Source organism: Gopherus evgoodei, chromosome 2, assembly GCF_007399415.2.
Source record: "Gopherus evgoodei ecotype Sinaloan lineage chromosome 2, rGopEvg1_v1.p, whole genome shotgun sequence".
NCBI classification, from domain to species: Eukaryota; Metazoa; Chordata; order Testudines; family Testudinidae; genus Gopherus; species Gopherus evgoodei.
In genome coordinates, this window is record NC_044323.1 from 118,133,101 (window position 1) to 118,152,971 (window position 19,871).

The window sequence follows — 19,871 nt, forward strand, 5'->3', positions numbered from 1 at the left end:
TGGTTAAACAAAGATATTTTATATCATGTACAAAACTGCATAGATGGTTAGGTGGTTGATAGGAGAAGGACTGGTCTTGACCACTGGATTTTGAGACCTAGCACTGCCATTGTCACTGGGGTGGTAACAAATGGAGTGTATGTGGCAAAGTTAAAAAATCCTGCTGTGCTGCATTTGCTCTGATCACATATGTTAATTGCCATGGTCTGGACTGGATATACTGTACCACAGGGATAGGCAACCTATGGCACAGGTGCCGAAGGTGGCACACAAGCTGATTTTCAGTGGCACTCACACTGCCCTGGTCCTGGCCACTGGTCAGGGGGACTCTGCATTTTAATTTAATTTTAAGTGAAGCTTCTTAAACATTTTAAAAATCTTATTTACTTTACATACAACAATAGTTTAGTTATATATTATAGTCTTATAGAAAGAGACCTTCTAAAAACATTAAAATGTATTACTGGCACGCGAAACCTTAAATCAGAGTGAATAAATGAAAGCTCGGCACACCACTTCTGAAAGGTTGCCAACCCCTGCTGTACCATAAATACCTTCTATTTGGGGGCTTTTGTTTAGTCTTGTGATTTATTTGTTTATTTGTTTATTATTTTTGCAAATCAATTGAGAACTAGTGAACTTATTAGCATCACCTCCAGAGACTTTTTTGAGATCACGTGGGGCTGGTTCCTGGCAACTAAGCAAACTGAGTATTTTTTCTAGAGTCTGTCATCTTGTGCTCTAGAATCTAAGTTTTCATTTTAAAAAATAAGTCTTTAACTCATAAGATTACAAAGGAATTATTCAAAATATGAACCAATTCAGTGATGTCTGCTTGAGTCCTCAGACAGCCAGATGCAGATAACAAAACCAGAAGAAGCAAGAAGTGTTAGAAGCAAATGAACTGATCCCAATGAGACCTATGGCTTTGTAATTCCAGAATAAAAAACTTAATTCTTGAAAAGGAGAAAAATCTGATAAAAGTTCAGAGTTGTAGAACATAAGTTAATTAAGAAAAGGGTTCTAACAATGAATCTGTAGATTATGGTAGTCTTGAACAAGACAAAGGAATAAGAGGTAATGAGAAGATTAGATATGTTAGTATCTCTTTTATGTTCTGTGGCAAGTGAAATTAGCAAGTATGAAAGTATGTAGTAAGGAAACCAAGTAGATGAGGCACCCTGCAACATCAATTAATGAGAAGGAAGTACAGAAATTTTATATCAGAATTATTTTTTAGGCTGTGTTATGCAGCGAAAAGTATCAGGAAGCCCAAAGACGAAATCAGCTGTCGGCAGTTTTTTTCACACTGATCCAGCAACCATATCCCAAACCACTTACACAATCTGCTGTACTGTTATTAGCCAAGGGAAAGAGCATAGATATCTGAGAATATCCATTGTTAAAACTCCATTTACAGAGGAAGTACCACCTCAAGCGTGGAAAGACCCTAAAACAAAAGAGGCCCCATAACTAATAAACTCCAGCTTATATTGTGGACAAGACGAAAAACAGTATTAATTCTGAGACTTCCATTGTTTTGGTTTTCTTCTCAGCCACTGAGGCTTAAAACTGGGATGATGAGACAGTCAGATCAGTGTGTCCCATGTTCTTCTTCAAGTAATGTCCCTATCGTTGCTCCACTGTTGGTTTAGCAGTGTCCATTTGGCCTGCGCATGCATTGTCTCCCTCACCCCCACTCGTGCTCTGCTACAAGGCCAAGGAACCCTAAGCAGGCGAACCCTATTCAGTTCCTTCTCAGCCACCTCGGCTGGAGATGGAGCTTTAGCTGTCCATTAGCAGATTGTTAACTTTTTCAGAATTGTTAATTTTAGCTACCTTTTTGGAACTTACCTTTCTTTTCTTTACTCCTTTGACCTTTATTACCAAAGCCAAAAAAAACCCACTTTATTTTTTACTTCATTTTTCTTCACACTCCCCGCTCATCTGGAGACACATGCCTCTCCTCGACATACAAAAGTGTGGTTTGTGCCAACAGCTGAAACCCAAATCCGGAAAGGATAGAGAACTGAGACTCAAGCTTTTCCTAATGGAGATGGCCCTTCAACCACCCTCTGAGCCATGCCAACACCCCAGAGAGCAGGAAGCCTCACAGCAACCCTCTATTTCTAAGGAAGGTGAGCTCAAGAAAAGACCTATGAGCCACTCTTGCAAGACCTTTAAGACCCACAGTGAGCCCCAACCAAGCTAAAAACGATCTCTGGCTTGCTCTGTGTCATCAGTACTAGTAGCACCGAAGCTGTCTAAGTCAGGTACTCAGGGCTTGCACGGCACTGCCCCAACAGAGCATGTTGGGCTGTCTAGGGACCCAGTGGGCACAGACAAGGAATCGACTGGGCATGAAAAGTCCAGAAAATCCACCCTGGTGCTTGCCAGGCACCGGTGGATTTAACTATTAGGTACATATCAACTCCTTCGATGCAGACATCTTGGCGCCAACAACCACCACACCGGTACCAATGCCTTTGGCACCACCAGATTTCCAGTACACAACAGACGTTTTGGTGTCTGACACACTTGATTTGCCTCTACTTAATACTGGGGCCTGGTACTGAGTCCATCTGAAGCTCCACGCTCACTGGTAACATCATGCCACGTACCCACTTTTTCATTCGCTGAGTCAGATAGTGATCAAGAAGATGTGGTCTCCCGCCGCTCTTCCGATCCACCCTACGGGTGGCTAATTCCAGACCTCAATTGTACAGTCGCTCTGATCCCCAGCCTCCTTAGCATGGGCAGCTACGGTACCAACCACCGGCTCCCTTCGCACCGTCTCAATGGCCCTACTGGGACCATTAGCAGGCATGCAGACGTTGTGTCTCCCATGGCTGTAGCATGGTCTATCGAGCCAAGACACATCCTCCTTTGGCTGCTATATTGAGGGCATCTGAGCAGCCTGAACAATTAGTCTGGGAGGCAGCTTCCTCCTTGATTTAATTTCTCATCATCACCACCAGAAAAGTCAATCATGCCCCCTCTCATCGTTGGCAGATGATTTTAAGCTATTTCAGGAGTTGGCCCAGCGGGTGGCAGATACCACCATAGGAAGTGACCGAGTCACTCCACAAACTAGTGGACATTCTACATTCCTCTGTCTCATCCACAGTAGCCCTCCTTATTAACGAGGCCCTCTTTGACCTGCCAAACTCATATGGCAGGCCCCTGCGTCAGTCCCGCCAACATGCAAGCAAGCCAACAAAAGCATTATGTGCCAGCAAAAGACATAGAATTTCTCATCTCCCACCTGTCTGACAATTCAGTTATCGTGGACGTTGTGAACTCGGGGACCCTTCTCATAAGAGCCTGCTACAACAAAAAATAGACGATCTCCTCAATGTGCAAGCCATAGAAACAGTGCCCATACATCTAAGAAGCAAAGGCTTTTACTCTAACTACTTCCTGATACCCAAGAAAAAGGAAGGTTGGAGACCTGTACTAGACCTCAGAGCGCTCAACCAATTGGTTAAGTCTTAGAAGTTCAGGGTGGTCACATTGGTGAAGATTATCCCATCGTTGGAAAAGGGAGACTGGTTCTTGGCCCTCAGCCTTCAAGATGCTTACTTCCACATTTCGATCATACTGAGTCACAGATAATACCTCAGATTCACACTAGGCCAAGACCACTACCAGTATAGAATTCTCCTTTTTGGCCTCTCATCAGCCCTCTGAGTATTCTCCGAGGTCCTCTCAGTAGTGGCAGCCCACTTGTGCTCCCAGGGCATTATGATTTATCCTTAATTGGATAATTGCCTCCTCAGGATTGAACCACATACACCAACTCAATAAATCACTAAGGATTTCTGTACCCAATGAGTGCTGAAACTGGTGGGTAGAGAAGCTAGTAGCACTGTAGCTTCAGCCAAGGGATCACCGTACCCCAAATTGGAGAATCACCCAGCTCCAGCAATTGGTCCATCCACACTATTTAATCCAGAGGCACAGGAAGTTTGAGCAACAAGGTGTTTTTCTGTTGTGGCTGCACTGGATCCTGCTTCTGCCTGCCTCCTGCCTCACCCTGCCCTCGCTCCTGCTTGATCCTTGCCTCTCCTCCAGTTCTTGCCCTTACACTTTGCCTTCAATCATCAGTTACCAGTCCTGTCTCTGACCCCAGCTTCCAACTTCTGACTCTGACACTGGCTTGATCCTTGGCTCTAGCATTTGGTATCTGAGCTTGGCTCTGACCCTCAGTTTTGATTCCTGGCTCTAACTCTGGCTTGATCCCTGGCTCTGGTAATTGGCAGCTGACTCTGGTGCTGACCCTTCACTTCGTTCCCCAACCTGTACGCCTTCTCTGCTCACTAGACCTGACTCCTGCTCTTACTACTAGACCAAACTACATACATTCTGGTCCTTAACAGCAGCTTCCTTAGCTAATGCCTGCCCAGCTATCTGTCATTTCATCAAGGCTATGTCTATTCTGGAAAAAAAAAAAAAAAAAAAAGTTATGTTCTTCTTCGAGTGATTGCTCATATCCTTTCCAGTCAGGTGTGCACGCGCTGCATGCACGTTCTTCGGAAGACTTTTTTTACCCTAGCAACACTCGACGAGTCGGCTGGGTGCCCCCGGAGTGGCGCCACTATGGCACCGGATATATACCCCAGCTGACCCGGCCACCCTTCAGTTCCTTCTTACCGCCCGTGTCAGTTGTTGGAACAGTGGAGTGCAGCTTAGCTGACCTCCACCTTCCCTAGCTACTCGTAGTTTCTCGTTGTTATCATATACATAGTTATTATTCTTATAGATTTAGTTGTAAGTTCTTATATTAATAGTATAGTTAGTTTAGTACTACTTAGCGAGGTTCGGGGAGTAGCCCCTTCCCCACACCCAGTGCCGGAGCTCATGCCTGGCTCACCGGGCTTCAAACCGTGCTCAGCCTGTCACAGGCCGATGCCAACAGGAGACCCACACGACTCCTGTTTGAAGTGCCTCTGGGAATCGCACTTAACAGCTAAGTACCCTATTTGCAAGGCTTTCAAGCCGCGAACTAAAAAGGAGCAGGACATCAGACTGAAACAGCTCCTCATGGAGGCAGCCTTGACACCGCTACCTTCGGCACCGAGCACCGGTCAGTCGGTGAGCAGAGGCACCGCTACAGCACTGGATTGCACTGGTACTCCTAAAGACTCTCGGCACTGGCCGCCACCGGCACCTAAGTCGACTCCATGTCGCTCCCTCTCCCCGAGGTCGAAGAAGGCCAAGACTCCTGCTGCTTTGGCACCGCCCACGCCGCAGCCAGAGAGTGCTCCCAGATCGGACTGCCCGGCGCTGATACCCGCCGCGGCACCGACTAAATCGGCACCATTGATTCCGGTCCCACAAGGGCCATCGAGTCCGGCGCCTGATAGTTCCCCGGCGCATGCCGTGGTAGAGTTCACCATGCCATCCACACCAGAGGCGTTTTCGGCGGCGAGAGATTTAATTGCCTTAATGGACTCGGCACTGCCTCTACCCCCGGCACCGCCGGTGCGGGTAATCCAATCTCGGGGCAAGCCAACCCTGACTAGACCACCATCTGTCAGCACAGCGGACCGGCATTGCTCAAGATCACGGTCCCGCAGATGCTCCAGGTCAAGACGACACTCCCGCTCTCGACGCCGCTCGCAGTCCCGGCACCGTTCTCCTACACGGCACCAGTCAGACTCATGGCACCAGTCGGACTCCCGCTCTCCACCTCACTATTCGCGGCACCACTCCAGTTCTCGGCGCCAATCCAGGCACCGTACCTCTCGGAGCCGTTCACACCGAAGGGACTCAAGATCTCGGTCGACCTCCTGGCACCGGTATGGTCGCAGGTCCCGATCTCGATCCCGGTACCGCTACGAATACCGGCACTGGTCCCCATTAAAGAAGGGAGCGAGGTCTGTCGGAACCTCAGCCCAAGGTTTCTCTGCTCCTCCATGGCCATCCAGGCAGACGTCAGTGTCCTCTCACGCAGACAGTTATTATGACCAGGAGCAAGATATGGAGGTGCCTACCGGGGTCTTACAGGAGGTCCAGTCTCAGGACCCAGGACCTCACCAGTGGTCCTTTTGGACACCCTGGGCGTACCATCAGGCCCAAGGTGCACCATTGCTCCAGACTCGCTCCGCTTCCTTAGAGCATCGAGCTCCAGAGGCCATCATTAGCCGTCCCCCTCCAGCTGGGACAGAGGAGCAGATAACCCATCTACCAGGTTCCCCGGTACCGCTGGAGCAGGAACCGACCCATGAGCAAGAGGCCATTCAGGACCCCCTCATCCCCGGTGTATCATCCTCTTCCTCCCCAGACGAGGGGGTGGCAGGGACCTCATCATCAGGGCCCCCGCCGATAGACCTCAGAGCCCATCAGGACCTCCTTAGGAGGGTAGCGCTCAACATCAGTCTTCCCATAGAGGAAGTCCCAGAGGTCGAGGACCTAGTTGTCAGTATCCTGTCGGCAGATACCCCCACTAGGGTGGCTTTGCCTTTCATCAAGACCATCCAGGCCACTGCTGACACCTTATGGCAGTCCCCAGCCTCCATTCACCCTACGGCAAAGGGAGTTGAGAGGAAATACATGGTACCCTCTCGGGGGTACGAATACCTATATGTCCATCCTCCTCCCTCCTCATTAGTTGTCCAGTCGGTCAACGAGAGGAAACGCCACAGCCAACAGGCGCCAGCCCCCATATCAAAGGAGGCTAGGCGGATGGACCTACTGGGCCGCAAGGTATATTCGGCAGGTGCCCTTCAGCTCTGAGTGGCCACCAGCAGGCTCTCCTGAGCCATTATAACTACAACACCTGGGCGGAGGTGGGTAGATTCACAGAACTTCTACCCCCGGACTCTCGCCAGGAATTTGCCTCATTCCTTGAAGAAGGGAAGAAGGTGGCTAGAACCTCCCTCCAGGCTTCTCTCGATGCGGCCGACTCGGCAGCCAGAACTCTGGCCTCAGGTATCACCATGAGGCGTATCTCATGGCTACAGGTCTCCAACCTGCCACCCGAGCTCCAGTACACCATCCAGGACTTACCCTTTGATGGCAAGGGTCTGTTCTCTGAAAAGACTGACCCCAGGTTGCAGAGTTTAAAGGACAACAGGGTCATCATGCGTTCGTTGGGCACGCATACGCCTGTGACCCAACGCAGACCCTTCCGGCCCCAGACCCACCGGCCGTACTTTGTGCCCCGGCACAGACAAGACTTCAACAGAAGGCACGGGCGGGGTGGCAGTAGATGCCAGTCCGGACCCCAAGGAGGTCAAAACCACAGCCCCCCAAAAGCACGTCTGAGGCCTAAGTCTACCTTTTGAAGGTACGCACAAGGACGGCGTACCAGTTTCAGGACAGGATCCTTCTCTTCCCTTCTCCAGCCGCCTCTCCTACTTCCTCCCGGCGTGGTCCCAATTGACCTCAGACATCTGGGTCCTACGGACGGTGAAACAAGGATACCACCTCCAATTTGTTTCAGCCCTGCCTTCACACCCCCCAACCCAGTCCCTCTTCAGGAACCCCTGTCACAAGCAAGTGCTCTTACAAGAGGTGCAGTCTCTCCTTGCTGCAGGAGCAATAGAGGAGGTACCACCAGACGAGAAGGGAAAAGGGTTTTACTCCCGCTACTTTCTGATCCCCAAGTCCAAGGGAGGTCTCAGGCCCATCCTAGACCTGCGAGGCCTCAACAAGTTTATGGTCAAGTTGAAGTTCCGCGTGGTCTACCTGGGGATTATTATCCCGTCCTTGGATCCTGGAGACTGGTATGTCACCCTCGATATGAAGGACGCGTACTTCCATATCGTCATCTTCCCTCCACACAGGAGGTATCTTCGCTTTGTAGCCAGTCACCGGCACTTCCAATTCACGGTCCTCCCCTTCGGCCTCTCTACAGCCCCAAGGGTGTTTACGAAGTGTATGGCCGTCGTCGCCGCCCACCTCCGCCGGTGGCAGATACATGTATTCCCGTACCTGGACGACTGGCTCGTCAAGGGAACCTCCCGGACTCAGGTCAGACAGCACATGGACATAATCACGGACCTATTCTCCCGGTTGGGGCTGCTCCTCAATGCGGAAAAGTCCACACTGGTTCCCACACAAAGGCTGGACTTCATAGGGGCAACCCTGGACTCCACTCAAGCCAGGGCCTACCTACCTCAGCCACGTTTCCAGACGATCACGGCGATCATTCGAGGTCTGCAGAACTCCCCAACCACCTCGGCCCGCACGTGTCTCGGCCTACTAGGCCACGTGCCCGCCTGCACTTATGTGACCAAATATGCCAGGCTCCGCCTCCGGCCCCTTCAAATGTGGCTCAACTCGGTCTACCGCCCGGGCAGGGATCCAATAGACATTCTGGTGACCGTTCCCCTGAGCACCTTACATTCCCTTGACTGGTGGCTGACTCCTTCCCTGGTGTGTGCAGAGCTACCGTTCCATCCACCACAGCCTTGCTGTCCCTAACGACAGATGCGTCATCTCTCGGTTGGGGGGCTCACCTCGGTCACCTTCGTACCCAGGGCCTTTGGGCATCACAGGAGCTGACGCTCCACATAAACGTCCGGGAGCTGAGAGCAGTCCGCCTCACGTGCCAGGCGTTCCAGCAACATCTTCACGGCCGTTGTGTCTCAGTGTTTACAAACAACACAACGGCCATGTATTATGTCAATAAACAGGGAGGGACTCGCTCTTCTCCCCTGTGTCAAGAGGCCATTCGACTCTGGGACTTCTGCATAGCCCACTCAATAGACCTGATAGCGTCCTTTCTCCCAGGGGTTCGGAACACTCTGGCGGATCAGCTGAGCAGATCCTTCCTCTGTCACAAATGGTCGATAAGACCAGACGTTATTCATTCGATCTTCCAGAGGTGGGGTTTTCCCATCATAGACCTGTTCGCCTCTCGCACGAACAGGAAGTGCCAAGCGTTCTGCTCCTTCCAGGGTTTTCCACCGGGATCAATCACGGACACATTCCTCATGTCGTGGGGGCATCACCTGCTCTATGCTTTCCCACCATTCCCTCTGGTTCACAAGGTCCTAATAAAACTCTGCAGGGACAGAGCGCATCTAATCCTGATCGCGCCAGCGTGGCCCAGACAGCACTGGTACACCACACTGCTCAACCTGTCCATGGCCAGCCCAATTACCCTACCACTCCTCCCAGACCTCATAACGCAGGACCACGGCAGTCTTCGCCACCCAGACCTGCAGGCCCCTCACCTCACGGCATGGCTCCTGTATGGCTGAACAGATCGGAGTTACGCTGTTCCGCTCCGGTACAGCATGTTCTCCTAAGTAGCAGAAAGTCTTCCACTCGGTCAATGTACCTGGCCAAGTGGAAACGTTTCTCCTGCTGGTGTACAACGCAGAATGTTACTCCTTCTGAGGTCTCGATCCCCGCTGTTTTGGACTACATCTGGTCTCTTAAACAAAAGGGCCTGGCGATATCTTCTCTGAGGGTGCACTTGGCGGCTATCTCCACATTCCATCCCGGAGAAAATGGCCACTCCATGTTTTCCCACCCCTTAGATACTAGATTTCTTAAGGACCTGGAGCGCCTCTACCTCCCAGTACGCCGCACTGCCCCCACCTGGGACCTCAACTTAATCCTAAGCAGACTTATGCATCCGCCTTTTGAGCCATTGGCGACTTGCTCACTCCTGTACCTGTCATGGAAGACAGTCTTCCTGGTGGCCATTACATTGGCCAGAAGGGTCTCCGAACTTCGAGCGCTTACGGTGGACCCACCATATACTGTCTTCCACAAGGACAAGGTACAGTTGCGACCTCATCTGGCGTTCCTCCCTAAGGTAGTGTCGGCTTTCCATACCAACCAGGACATCTTCCTTCCAGTCTTCTTTCCGAAGACTCACTCTTCTCAATGGGAGCAGCAGCTGCACTCCTTAGGTGTCTGTAGGGTGCTCGCTTTTTATATTGAGCGGACAAAGCCCTTCCAGAAATCCCCCCAGCTGTTCGTGGCAGTCGCTGAATGGATGAAAGGTCTACTAATCTCCTCCCAGAGGATCACCTCTTGGGTAACGGCGTGCATACGCACGTGCTATGACCTGGCTCATGTCCCTTCGGGCCATCTCACGGCGCATTCTACCAGAGCTCAGGCTTCATCAGGCACCTTCCTGGCCCACTGCCTTTCCAGGAGATATGTCGCGCAGCAACCTGGTCATCGATCCACAACTTTGCTTCGCACTATGCTCTGGTCCAACAGTCTAGAGATGATGCAGCCTTTGGCTCAGCGGTTCTGCACGCTGCCACATCTCACTCCGACCCCTCTGCCTAGGTAAGGCTTGGGAATCACCTGTCTGGAATGGATATGAGCAATCACTTGAAGAAGAAAAGACGGTTACTCACCTTTGTAACTGTTGTTCTTTGAGATGTGTTGCTCATATCTATTCCAAACCCACCCTCCTTCCCCACTGTCGGAATAGCCGGCAAGAAGGAACTGAAGGGTGGCTGGGTCAGCTGGGGTATATATCCGGTGCCATAGCGGTGCCTCTCCAGGGGGCGCCCAGCCAACCCGCCGAGTGTTGCTAGGGTAAAAAAAGTCTTCCGACGAACATGCACACGGTGCACGCACACCTGACTGGAATGGATATGAGCAACACATCTCGAAGAACAACAGTTACAAAGGTGAGTAACTGTCTTTTCTTTAATTAGGATAAACTAATCTGTATTGTCTAACTTGGATTAAAATAGCACTGAAGACACAGCAATTTGGTTCTTACATCAGGTTAGCAACTCATGTTAAACCTATAGGGCAACTTGGGGATGAACCTGAGCTGTTAACCTGAGTTGAAAGCTAAGTTGCAGTGTCTCTACTGCTGTTTTAACCCAAGTTGGCTAATGTGGGTGAGCTAACATGAGTTAAAAATGAACACTCCTTTTTCTGCAGTGTTGATGTTCCCTATAAGGGAACGTCTATGCTATAAACGCCCACAGCTGGCTCATGCCAGCTGACTCCTGCCCGCAGTGCTTGGGCTGCGGGGCTGTTTCATTGAGGCATAGACATTTGGGCTGAGGCTGAAGCTCAGGCACTGGGATCCTCCCACTTCACAGGGTTCTAGAGCCCAGGAACCAGCCCAGGCCTGAACATCTACACGGCAATTAAACAGACCTTAGCCTGAGCCCTGCAAGCACAAGTCAGCTGGCACGGGCCAGCCCCGGGGTTTTAATTGCAGTGTAGACATACCCTAAGACAACTACCACTGTGGTCTCTAAAGGAGGTCCACACTGCAGCTGGGAGTGAGCCTCCCAGCCCAGGTAGACAGACTTGAGCTAACACACTGAAAGTAGCAGTGTGGATATTGCATTGTTTGGGAGACTCAGGTTAGTCTCCCAAACTCAGACTAGGGATCGAGTGGGCTTGAGAGCTCAAGCTGCTGCCCAAGCCAAAACACCCACACTGCTGTTTTTAGCACACTAGCTTGAGCCCTGCTAGCCCAATCTGTCTTCTCAGGCTGGGAGGCTTACTCCCAGCTGCACTGTAGACATACCCTAAGGGCCATACCGCAGTTAGAGCACATGGCGTTTTGCTACCTCTGTGTCATTTTCTGTCTGATTAAGAGGATTGGGATAATACAGACCCATACAGGAGTTCATGTGTTAACCCTGTTGGCAATGTACTCAACACAGCATCTTGTGAGCTGTCTGGGGAAATGAGTAGATCTAGTGGTGCTGTTTCAGCCACTCCTGTCAGTTTCTTTTATGCGGCAAAGCAGCCCTTCATGATCAAGAGTGATGAACGTTGCTAAGATTCAAGGAGTCTGAAAATGGAATTGTGGTACCTGAGCAAGGCTATCATTAGTCCACCCATCAGGCCCAGGAGGGCTGCCTCTATGTCATGTTTTGGCCTGAAGCCTGATTGAAAGGCATTTAGGATGTTGGAAGAAGTTAGGTGCTTGTGTCCATCACTTAAGTCTCTCAGTGACACTGCAAAGGTTCTGGGAGTGAGGGGGTGGCTTGGTTCCTTAGGCAGTTGCAATCAATGTATTTGACATTTTGAACATTTCAAAACTCTCTTAACATTTCAGACCAGACTGACAAAGGATTTCAGTGGCTTATCTCATGTATAATTTCTTTCTCAGATTATCTTCATGAATGCATCATAACATCTCTGTGACGGGTTCAGTCACAAAGACCCCCTGCGATTGTCATCTGATGTGCTGAAACTACCTCTGAGCCCATTTCTCGATGGCTTGGGACTCCAGAACCCTGCCTTGTTGAGCCAGACACTGTAGCCTGCTGCAACACAGACTCAGGGTCTGAACCATGCCCCTAGAGCTGCAGACTTAACTGAAATTAAGCTCATCAAGTACTCCTGTCTCCAGCACCCAAACACCCAGCTCCAAATAGGATCCAAACCCCAAATCTGTTTTACTCTGTATAAAGCTTATACAGGGTAAACTCATAAATTATCCGCCCTCTATAACACTGTTAGAGAGAGATGCACAGCTGTTTGCTCCTCCAGATATTAATCTCTTATTCTGGGTTAATTAATAAAAGTGATTTTATTAAGTATAAAAAGTAGGATTTAAGTGGTTACAAGTAATAACATACGGAACAAAGTAAGTTACCAAGAAAAATAAAGCAAAACATGCAAGTCTAAGCCTAATACGTTTAGGAAACTGAATACAGGTAAATCTCATCCTCAGAGATGTTCCAATAAGATTTTTTCACAGACTAGACTACTACTTAGTCTGGGCCCAATCCTTTTCCCTTGTACAGTCTTTGTTAGTTCCAGCTCCGATGGTAACTAGGGGTTTTCTCATGACTGGTGCCCCCTTTGTTCTGTTTCACCCCCTTTTATAGCTTTGGCACAAGGCGGGAATCTTTTATCTCTCTGGGTCCTCATCCCTCCTTCTAAATGGAAAAGCACCAGGTTTAAGATGGATTCTGGTATCATGTGACATGGTCACATGTCACTGTAAGACCTCATTCTTCATTACCCATGTCAGGTACACAAGAAGGCTTGCAGGTAAATAAACCCATTCACAACCAATTGTCCTAGTCAATGGGAGCCATCAAGATCCTAAGCCACAATTAATGGCCCACACTTTGAATAATTACAATAGGACCTCAGAGTAATACTTCATATTTCTAGTTTCAGATACAAGAATGATACATACATACAAATAGGATAACACACTCAGTAGATTATAAGCTTTGTAATGATACCTTACAAGAGTCCTTTTGCATAAAGCAAATTCCAGTTACATCATATTTACACTCATTAGCATATTTCCGTAAAACATATGGAGCGCAACGTCACAATTTCTTTCCTCATACTTCTCAGAATCATTTAAAATACATTACCAGCAAACATGAACTCCTTTTGAACAGACCAGTTATGATGAACTAGAGATGAGACATCTCTCTGTCTCTGGCCCCCCGTTAACTATCATCCTTTTGATCACATCCTCATGTTTCTTCTATCAACTGATATGTTCTCAGTAGAGACTGAGAGGTTTTCAGTCAGCGTGAGCACTTACACTTCTATATCATAGTCCATCCTACTGTCAGGTTCAGATAAATGTGCCCTAGATCTGTCATAACAAAAGTATGACAAAGCACCTGAATTCAGATAAATGGATACCTCAGAATTCTCTATAGCTGTTTTTGAATTTGTAGGTGTGGCAGAGGGGAGGGGCGATTAAATTAGTCAAGGGCTTGGTAACAAATGGCTTCTGAAATTTTATTTTCAGTTTCTATTTCAGATTGTTTACCATAAACATATACTTAAAAACCTTTCTTACCCAAGTAGTGCAGCAAGCATCTCTCTTCTACTTTGGGCAGTTTTGTTTCACTTTTCATCATTGTTCTGGAAGCAAAAGCAATTGGAGTTCCATCCTTTAATAAAGCAGCAACCACTTTTCTCTGTGAGACATCAACCACAGTTTAGTTTTCTATTTATAAAAACAAGTGCACGATAATGTTTGCCACAGATTATGGGATTTATTCCACTTCTGAGGAAAAACCTACAGAGTTGTGCAATTCCACTTGTATTTATTTTTAATCTTGGCCAGAATCATCTTGCATACCTATTCAATGTTTATTTTCAAAGGCTCCATTTTTAAAATCAAATATATTATTTTATGGATAAAAGAAGTGTACGCAACTTTTGAATTCACATATCTGGTTTTCAATATTTTGAATTTTTATAACATACATCAATTTTTGCAAAGGAAGGCTACATGATTTGAACTATCCACATGACTCATTTGAAGCATTTCTTCATGAGTAATTCAAAACACAGCTACTAGGATCTTACTCCTTCTCTGTTGCTCTGATTGTCAACCCCTCTTTGAATCTCGACTCTGGAACCCCATTTCATACTGCCTCTAAATCAAGCTTCTTGTCCTCACCTTTCCTTCCACTCTTCTATTTATTATTTTAGGACTATTGGCACCATACTGTCATTCAGTCAATATTAGGGCCCATTGTGTTAGTCATTGTGCATACACCGAGTATGAGAGATGGTTCCTGTCCCAAGGAGCTTCCCACTTAAATAGATGAGACAGACAATAAATGTTAGAGAAGCAAAATGTTAGAAGTATTTTTGAAAAATGTTGTCTGATCATGGTGTTCCCTTCCCTCTCCACTCTGCCAGCCTTAAACACCCAGCTGCTTCTCCCACAATGGTCTGCACTCTCTTCCATGATGCCACCTACATGCGGAATGCCCTCCTGAACCTGAGCTGAATAGGACCGTCTCCACTTCTAAATTCCTCCTTAAGAGCCACTTCTGCTGCAACAAAAAATTGGCCAACTAATGATGGGTAGATTGTACAGCAGCTGGCAATAGCTCATTCAATTAATTAATTATTTAATAAAAGAGAAAAAGCCTTTCAACAGAATTGGAATAATCAAGCTATGCACAATGGCTTATTTATAGCCTACATAACCATGTGACTGTTCGTCTCCCCTCCCCCCATTCCTTCCTATTGTTTGTTGCACTCGGTGCCTTCTTTTACGTTAGATTTTGCAGTTGGAATCATGTTGTCTGATGTCTTTGTACAGTTCCTAGAACAATGGGGCCTTATCCTGGCCCGGGCCTCTAGACACTACAGCAGAATAAGTACTAGTTCTAATAATAGCATTGGTGGCATGAAGAACTAAAGTATGGGAAATTGCTTCAATGGAAAAAAAAAGCAGACAGCTTTATATCAGAATCAAGTAGTTTTTATAATATATGGTTACCATTTTGGGAATTTGAACAAAATAAATATACAGATAATAAGAGATTGACCAAACAGAAATCAGTCTTTTAAAGGTAACAATACAGGTTTTGAATAAGATTTATTGTTTTTATTGAAAGTTTGTATATGTTAATGTTAACAATTAACACAAAGTTAAAAAGGTAAAGTAAAATGTTTCATGGATTTATTTGCACTGTTTCTAAGTGTTACTTGTTTTCAGTTTATCTTTGCATTTTATACAGATATTTTAATTTGTATTACAGATATTTGTTGGCATGTGTAGACTTGCCCCGGTTTATGTTAGTGGGTTTTTTAGTAAATGATTCAAAGGGAACTTTTAAACAAGTAAACATCAAGGGTTTTTTAAATAAAACTAAAACAAAAAGGGAGGTTTAATTCTGATTGTGGTTTCTATTTTTGGGACCTTGACTTTATAAAAAGTTCCAGTGGTTTAACTAAGTTGTGTTTGCTAAATCTATTTCATTAAAATGGTTCAAACCTCTGTGAGATGGACTTAAACCTGACTTATATTAATTTACCTTAATTCAGCTACTGTCAATTGTTACATTTTGTCAAGCAGAGATGTTTCAGCGCCATATGCACCTGTTCCTTTAGTGGGCAGTGCTGACAACAAAAGCTTGAAAAACCTAGAATATCAAGCTCATATTGTGATTTATGTCAAGTTTCCACTGATGATGGAATCATTTTCAGAAACATGCTGTAATATTTGGTCTTTGTTAATATTTATAATATTGACTCTAACTATAGGAAACGTGAAGAAGAAAATAAGAGGAAGGAAGCAGAGCTGTTGAAGGGAATGCAGAGCCTCGTACTCAATAGGGTGCAAGTACAGCCACATCCTGCAAATAGAGAGAAGAGTAACAGAACTCCTAGCACTCCACAGCTGCCTAGTAAACAAATTGATGTACATAGTAACAGGCTTTTCTACAGTAACATTTCTCAAAACCAGGCAGGGAAAAACAATAGAGGATCACCTGCAACCTCTCAAAACAAAACGACACCAAAGGAAAAATGTCTGTCTGCAGAACTACTGGGTGAAGATCACAAAAACAAAAAAGGTTTGTAATCAATGAATTGGCTAGACTGACTATGCAGTGGATGTCCAGTGATATTCTATAGATGGGCTCTGTCTGACCGTTTCCATCGTGGGAGGAAGCATATTGTGCTCCCTTTTTGTTCTTTTTATCATTGAAGACAGACATACAGGATACTAATATATTCATTTGGATATGAATCATATTTTAGTATGCAAGTTCTGTCAGTTTACATGGTCACAATTACAAATATTTATTATGTGTTTTAGACTTAATATTCAAAATGTTTCAAGACAAGTGGTTGGTAGTGGAGCTTCTTAGTTTATCAGGGGTTCTGTTTCAAATAAAGAGTTGAAAGATAAAAGTTATCACTTAAACACCTGTCTTTATCTTCTATTCTTTTTGTCGGTTATTTCCTATCATATATAAGTGGATGTAAATGGTTTTATGTAAATAGCTGTGTTTCCCCTCCTAAGCAATTAGTACTAAGTGCAGTGTTGCCTTACTTTAAGAAAAAACGTATTTGAAATATCTGTGGGTTTCTGGTGAACTTCAGTGGGGAAATTTTATATATAGACAGACTGTGCAAGAGGAAGGTCCCCAGCACATAGAAGGACTGTGCAGGCTGCTCCCAGTGACAGAGCACCCCTACAGTGCCCCACTGCATTTGGGATACTTTGCATCCTGGGGGCAGTAGGAGGAAGCACTGTGATTCCCTCCCCTGCATTGTGCAAGAGGTGCTGAGAGGCATCATGTTCCTTAATGTCCCCCCTACATTTCCACACACACACAGAGCTTTCCCTAGCCCCCAAATACCTGTGCAAATATCATTCAAGGGAAACTGCAAGATTAGTTCCTCTTAAAAGGGTTATAATCTTCCATCATACTGAGAAAGGATTTACCCAGCAGGAGAGCTAAAAGTACACATACATTAGGATCGTTTGATCTGAATTTCAAGTGCATAGTTAGCAATCCAAAAAAGAAAATATTATCCAAACACAATTAGTGACTGGGCTACCAGTGGGAAAAACTATTTAATATCCTCTTGGTTTGTTACACTAGTTCATGCATTGAATCTGCATCATAGGTACATCACAGAAGAATTGTACAGGTGTAATTGAGGGCATTGTAAGAGCCTGCTGCTCCCCAGCAATTTCAGACCCCAAGAACTCCTGCTGTTCTCTCAGATGTAAAATTAACCCCACCTCCTGTCTGTTCTTCAGACAACTGGAAGTCTATTACCATGGAGGAAAGAAAAAAGGAGTGAAGGATCTGTTTCTTCGGCATCATCACCCAAATGCCTTTAATTGGGAGCAGGGAAATGGCCTACCAGACAGCATAGTTAATTGATCTTATAGCAAAACCATACAAAAGATTTCTCTCTTATTCAGATGTTTGCATAATAAGGCTATATAATTGGGTAATGATAAACAAATAGTAGTATAAATCTCGGCATCTACAGTAAATGCCGTCTCTCATAAACACCACATTAAAATACTAAGGTTGCAAATATAAAGAACTAAAAAATCAAGACTTGCCAGAGATAAGGTTTTCCATTGCAGAATGAATATGTGTGGCAGAGACAGGAGGGAAATGTGGGATGGTGAAGGTAAGGGAGGGAAAAGGAAAGGGACAAAAAGCTTGAAAAATGCAGAAAAAAAGAGGAACGGGACAAGAAAAAACAGAAGTATAAAAAATGCAAAAGAAGTGTGAATACCCTTTACTTTCAACCTTTCCCAACCCCAACCTTTTCCAACCCCTCCTTTGCCAAAACTCTCCTGTGACATTGACCAAAATCACATTTCAAGATTTGCTCACAATGACATGTTTCTAGAGTTGACTTTTCATAAAATGCAGGTATCATAAAAATCAGGTTTCCATCTTTCATAGCCAAAATTTAGTTACAAACTCTATTATTTAAGCTCTCAAACCTAACCCCTGAGCAAAACACACACACAAACAAAAAGATAATAAGCTTCTAAAAAGACAGGAATTTGTTGATAAAAGGTTTGTTGTAATTGTGTTGGTCCCAGGATTTGAGAGAGACTAGGTGGAAGAGTTAATATCTTTTATTGGATCAACTTCTCTTGTTGAGAGAGATGAGCTTTCAAGCTTACAGAGAGCTCTTCTTCAGGTCTGGAAACCTTAATCAGAGTGTCACAGCTAAATACAATGTGTAACAGATTGCTTAGCATAAGTAGTTAACACATATTTCAACGTGATGTGGCCCATTAGCACCACTCCGATCATCGGGAGGAAAGAAAGGGAGGGGAGGAAAAAAAGGAGCTGAGAGGTGGGGTTTGTTAGTGGCTTATAGATTGTTGTAATAAACCATAAATCCAGGCTTTCTCTTCCATGCTTCCAGTGTCCATGATTTTTAGTATCTAGCAAAGTTATTAGTTTAAGCTCCTGGGCTCATCTTTTGAAAGTGTCGTCCAGGTTTCCTTTGAGAATGAGGACTGGCAGATCAGATATATAGACACTTTTCATTTAGTGAAAAACGTTCACCCACAGGTGATAGTGTTTTTGTCTTTTATCTTTTTCCTGTGTGAGTTCATTTGAGAGCGTAATGATTGTCCAATTTCACCTACATAGTTGCTATTGGGGCATTTAGTACCTTGGATGAAGTACACCACATGTTGCAATAGGCATGTGCAATAATCCTGGATCTTGAAAGGTGTGTTTTGAGGGATGTTGATCATTGTAGCAGTGGAGATATGTCTGCAGTTTTTACATTTGTTGTTCAGGCAGAGTCTGGTGACACTTTGTATTGGTGTTTCCTGGTCTGTGTGGAACTTGTTTCTGACGATGAGCTTGGAGAGGTTGGGATGCCGAAGAACTAGATGCAACAAGAGTCAAACTCTGAAGCCCTTAATCAGTTCTTATTTGGGCTAAACTCTCATAGATCTCAAAGTTTTACCTGAATAAGTACCAAATTGGGAATGCAGGATTTAGTCTTAAGGGGCAGATCCTACAGTCTTTACTTGGACAAAAATCCTATTAAGTGCAGTGGGGTCCAAGATTTGGCCTTCGGCGAGTGGTTCTTGCTTCCCAATAGAAAGCCATCGATCAGCCTTTTAGAAAGGATTTGCATAGGATTTTGTCCAAAACAAATGACTGAATCTGGCAGTTTGGAAGGAACTCCAGCATAGCAATTATAAGTGGCTTTTTTGCACCTGCTATTAATGTATAAACATTAAAATAAAAGTTAGTTAAAGACTCCTATCTTCAGCCTCTGCTCTTCATTCAGGCAGTCCTATTTCCAGTCTTCACTCTGTCTCATATGAAGCTGCAGAAATGCCTATAAGTTCTGAGTTCACAGAGCACAGAGAATTTTACACATGCAGACCACTCTTCACATGCCATGGTGTACTTACCAGTCATTATCTCCTGGTTTTTCTACTCAGAAAAAGCTCACTTCACTCCTAAATATGGTCTCTACCTTTTAGAACCATTTTGTTTTGAATTTGACTGTTTTGAATTCCTTCTCCTCTTAGTTACTTGCCTAATCACTGAAAGTTCTATAGCAAATTATTTTAACTGTAATAGTGAGTCATGGTTAACTTTAATTCAGGTTCTATTATACTCACGATGCGAACAGCAGGTCACCTGTAGATTTCAATATGATGGATTCTGTTTTTA

General features: G+C 45.6%; 1 protein-coding gene across 7 annotated transcripts in view; it reads left to right on the top strand.

Annotated features, from left to right (window-relative positions):
- Positions 1-19,871, top strand: part of INVS (inversin) — a 222,671-nt gene that overhangs the window by 178,745 nt on the left and 24,055 nt on the right. For all 7 annotated transcript variants that reach the window (XM_030551589.1, XM_030551587.1, XM_030551588.1 and 4 more), the window contains one exon: positions 15,943-16,253. In XM_030551589.1, coding sequence (XP_030407449.1) covers positions 15,943-16,253 — 311 coding nt within the window. The remainder of the gene's footprint in view (positions 1-15,942; positions 16,254-19,871) is intronic.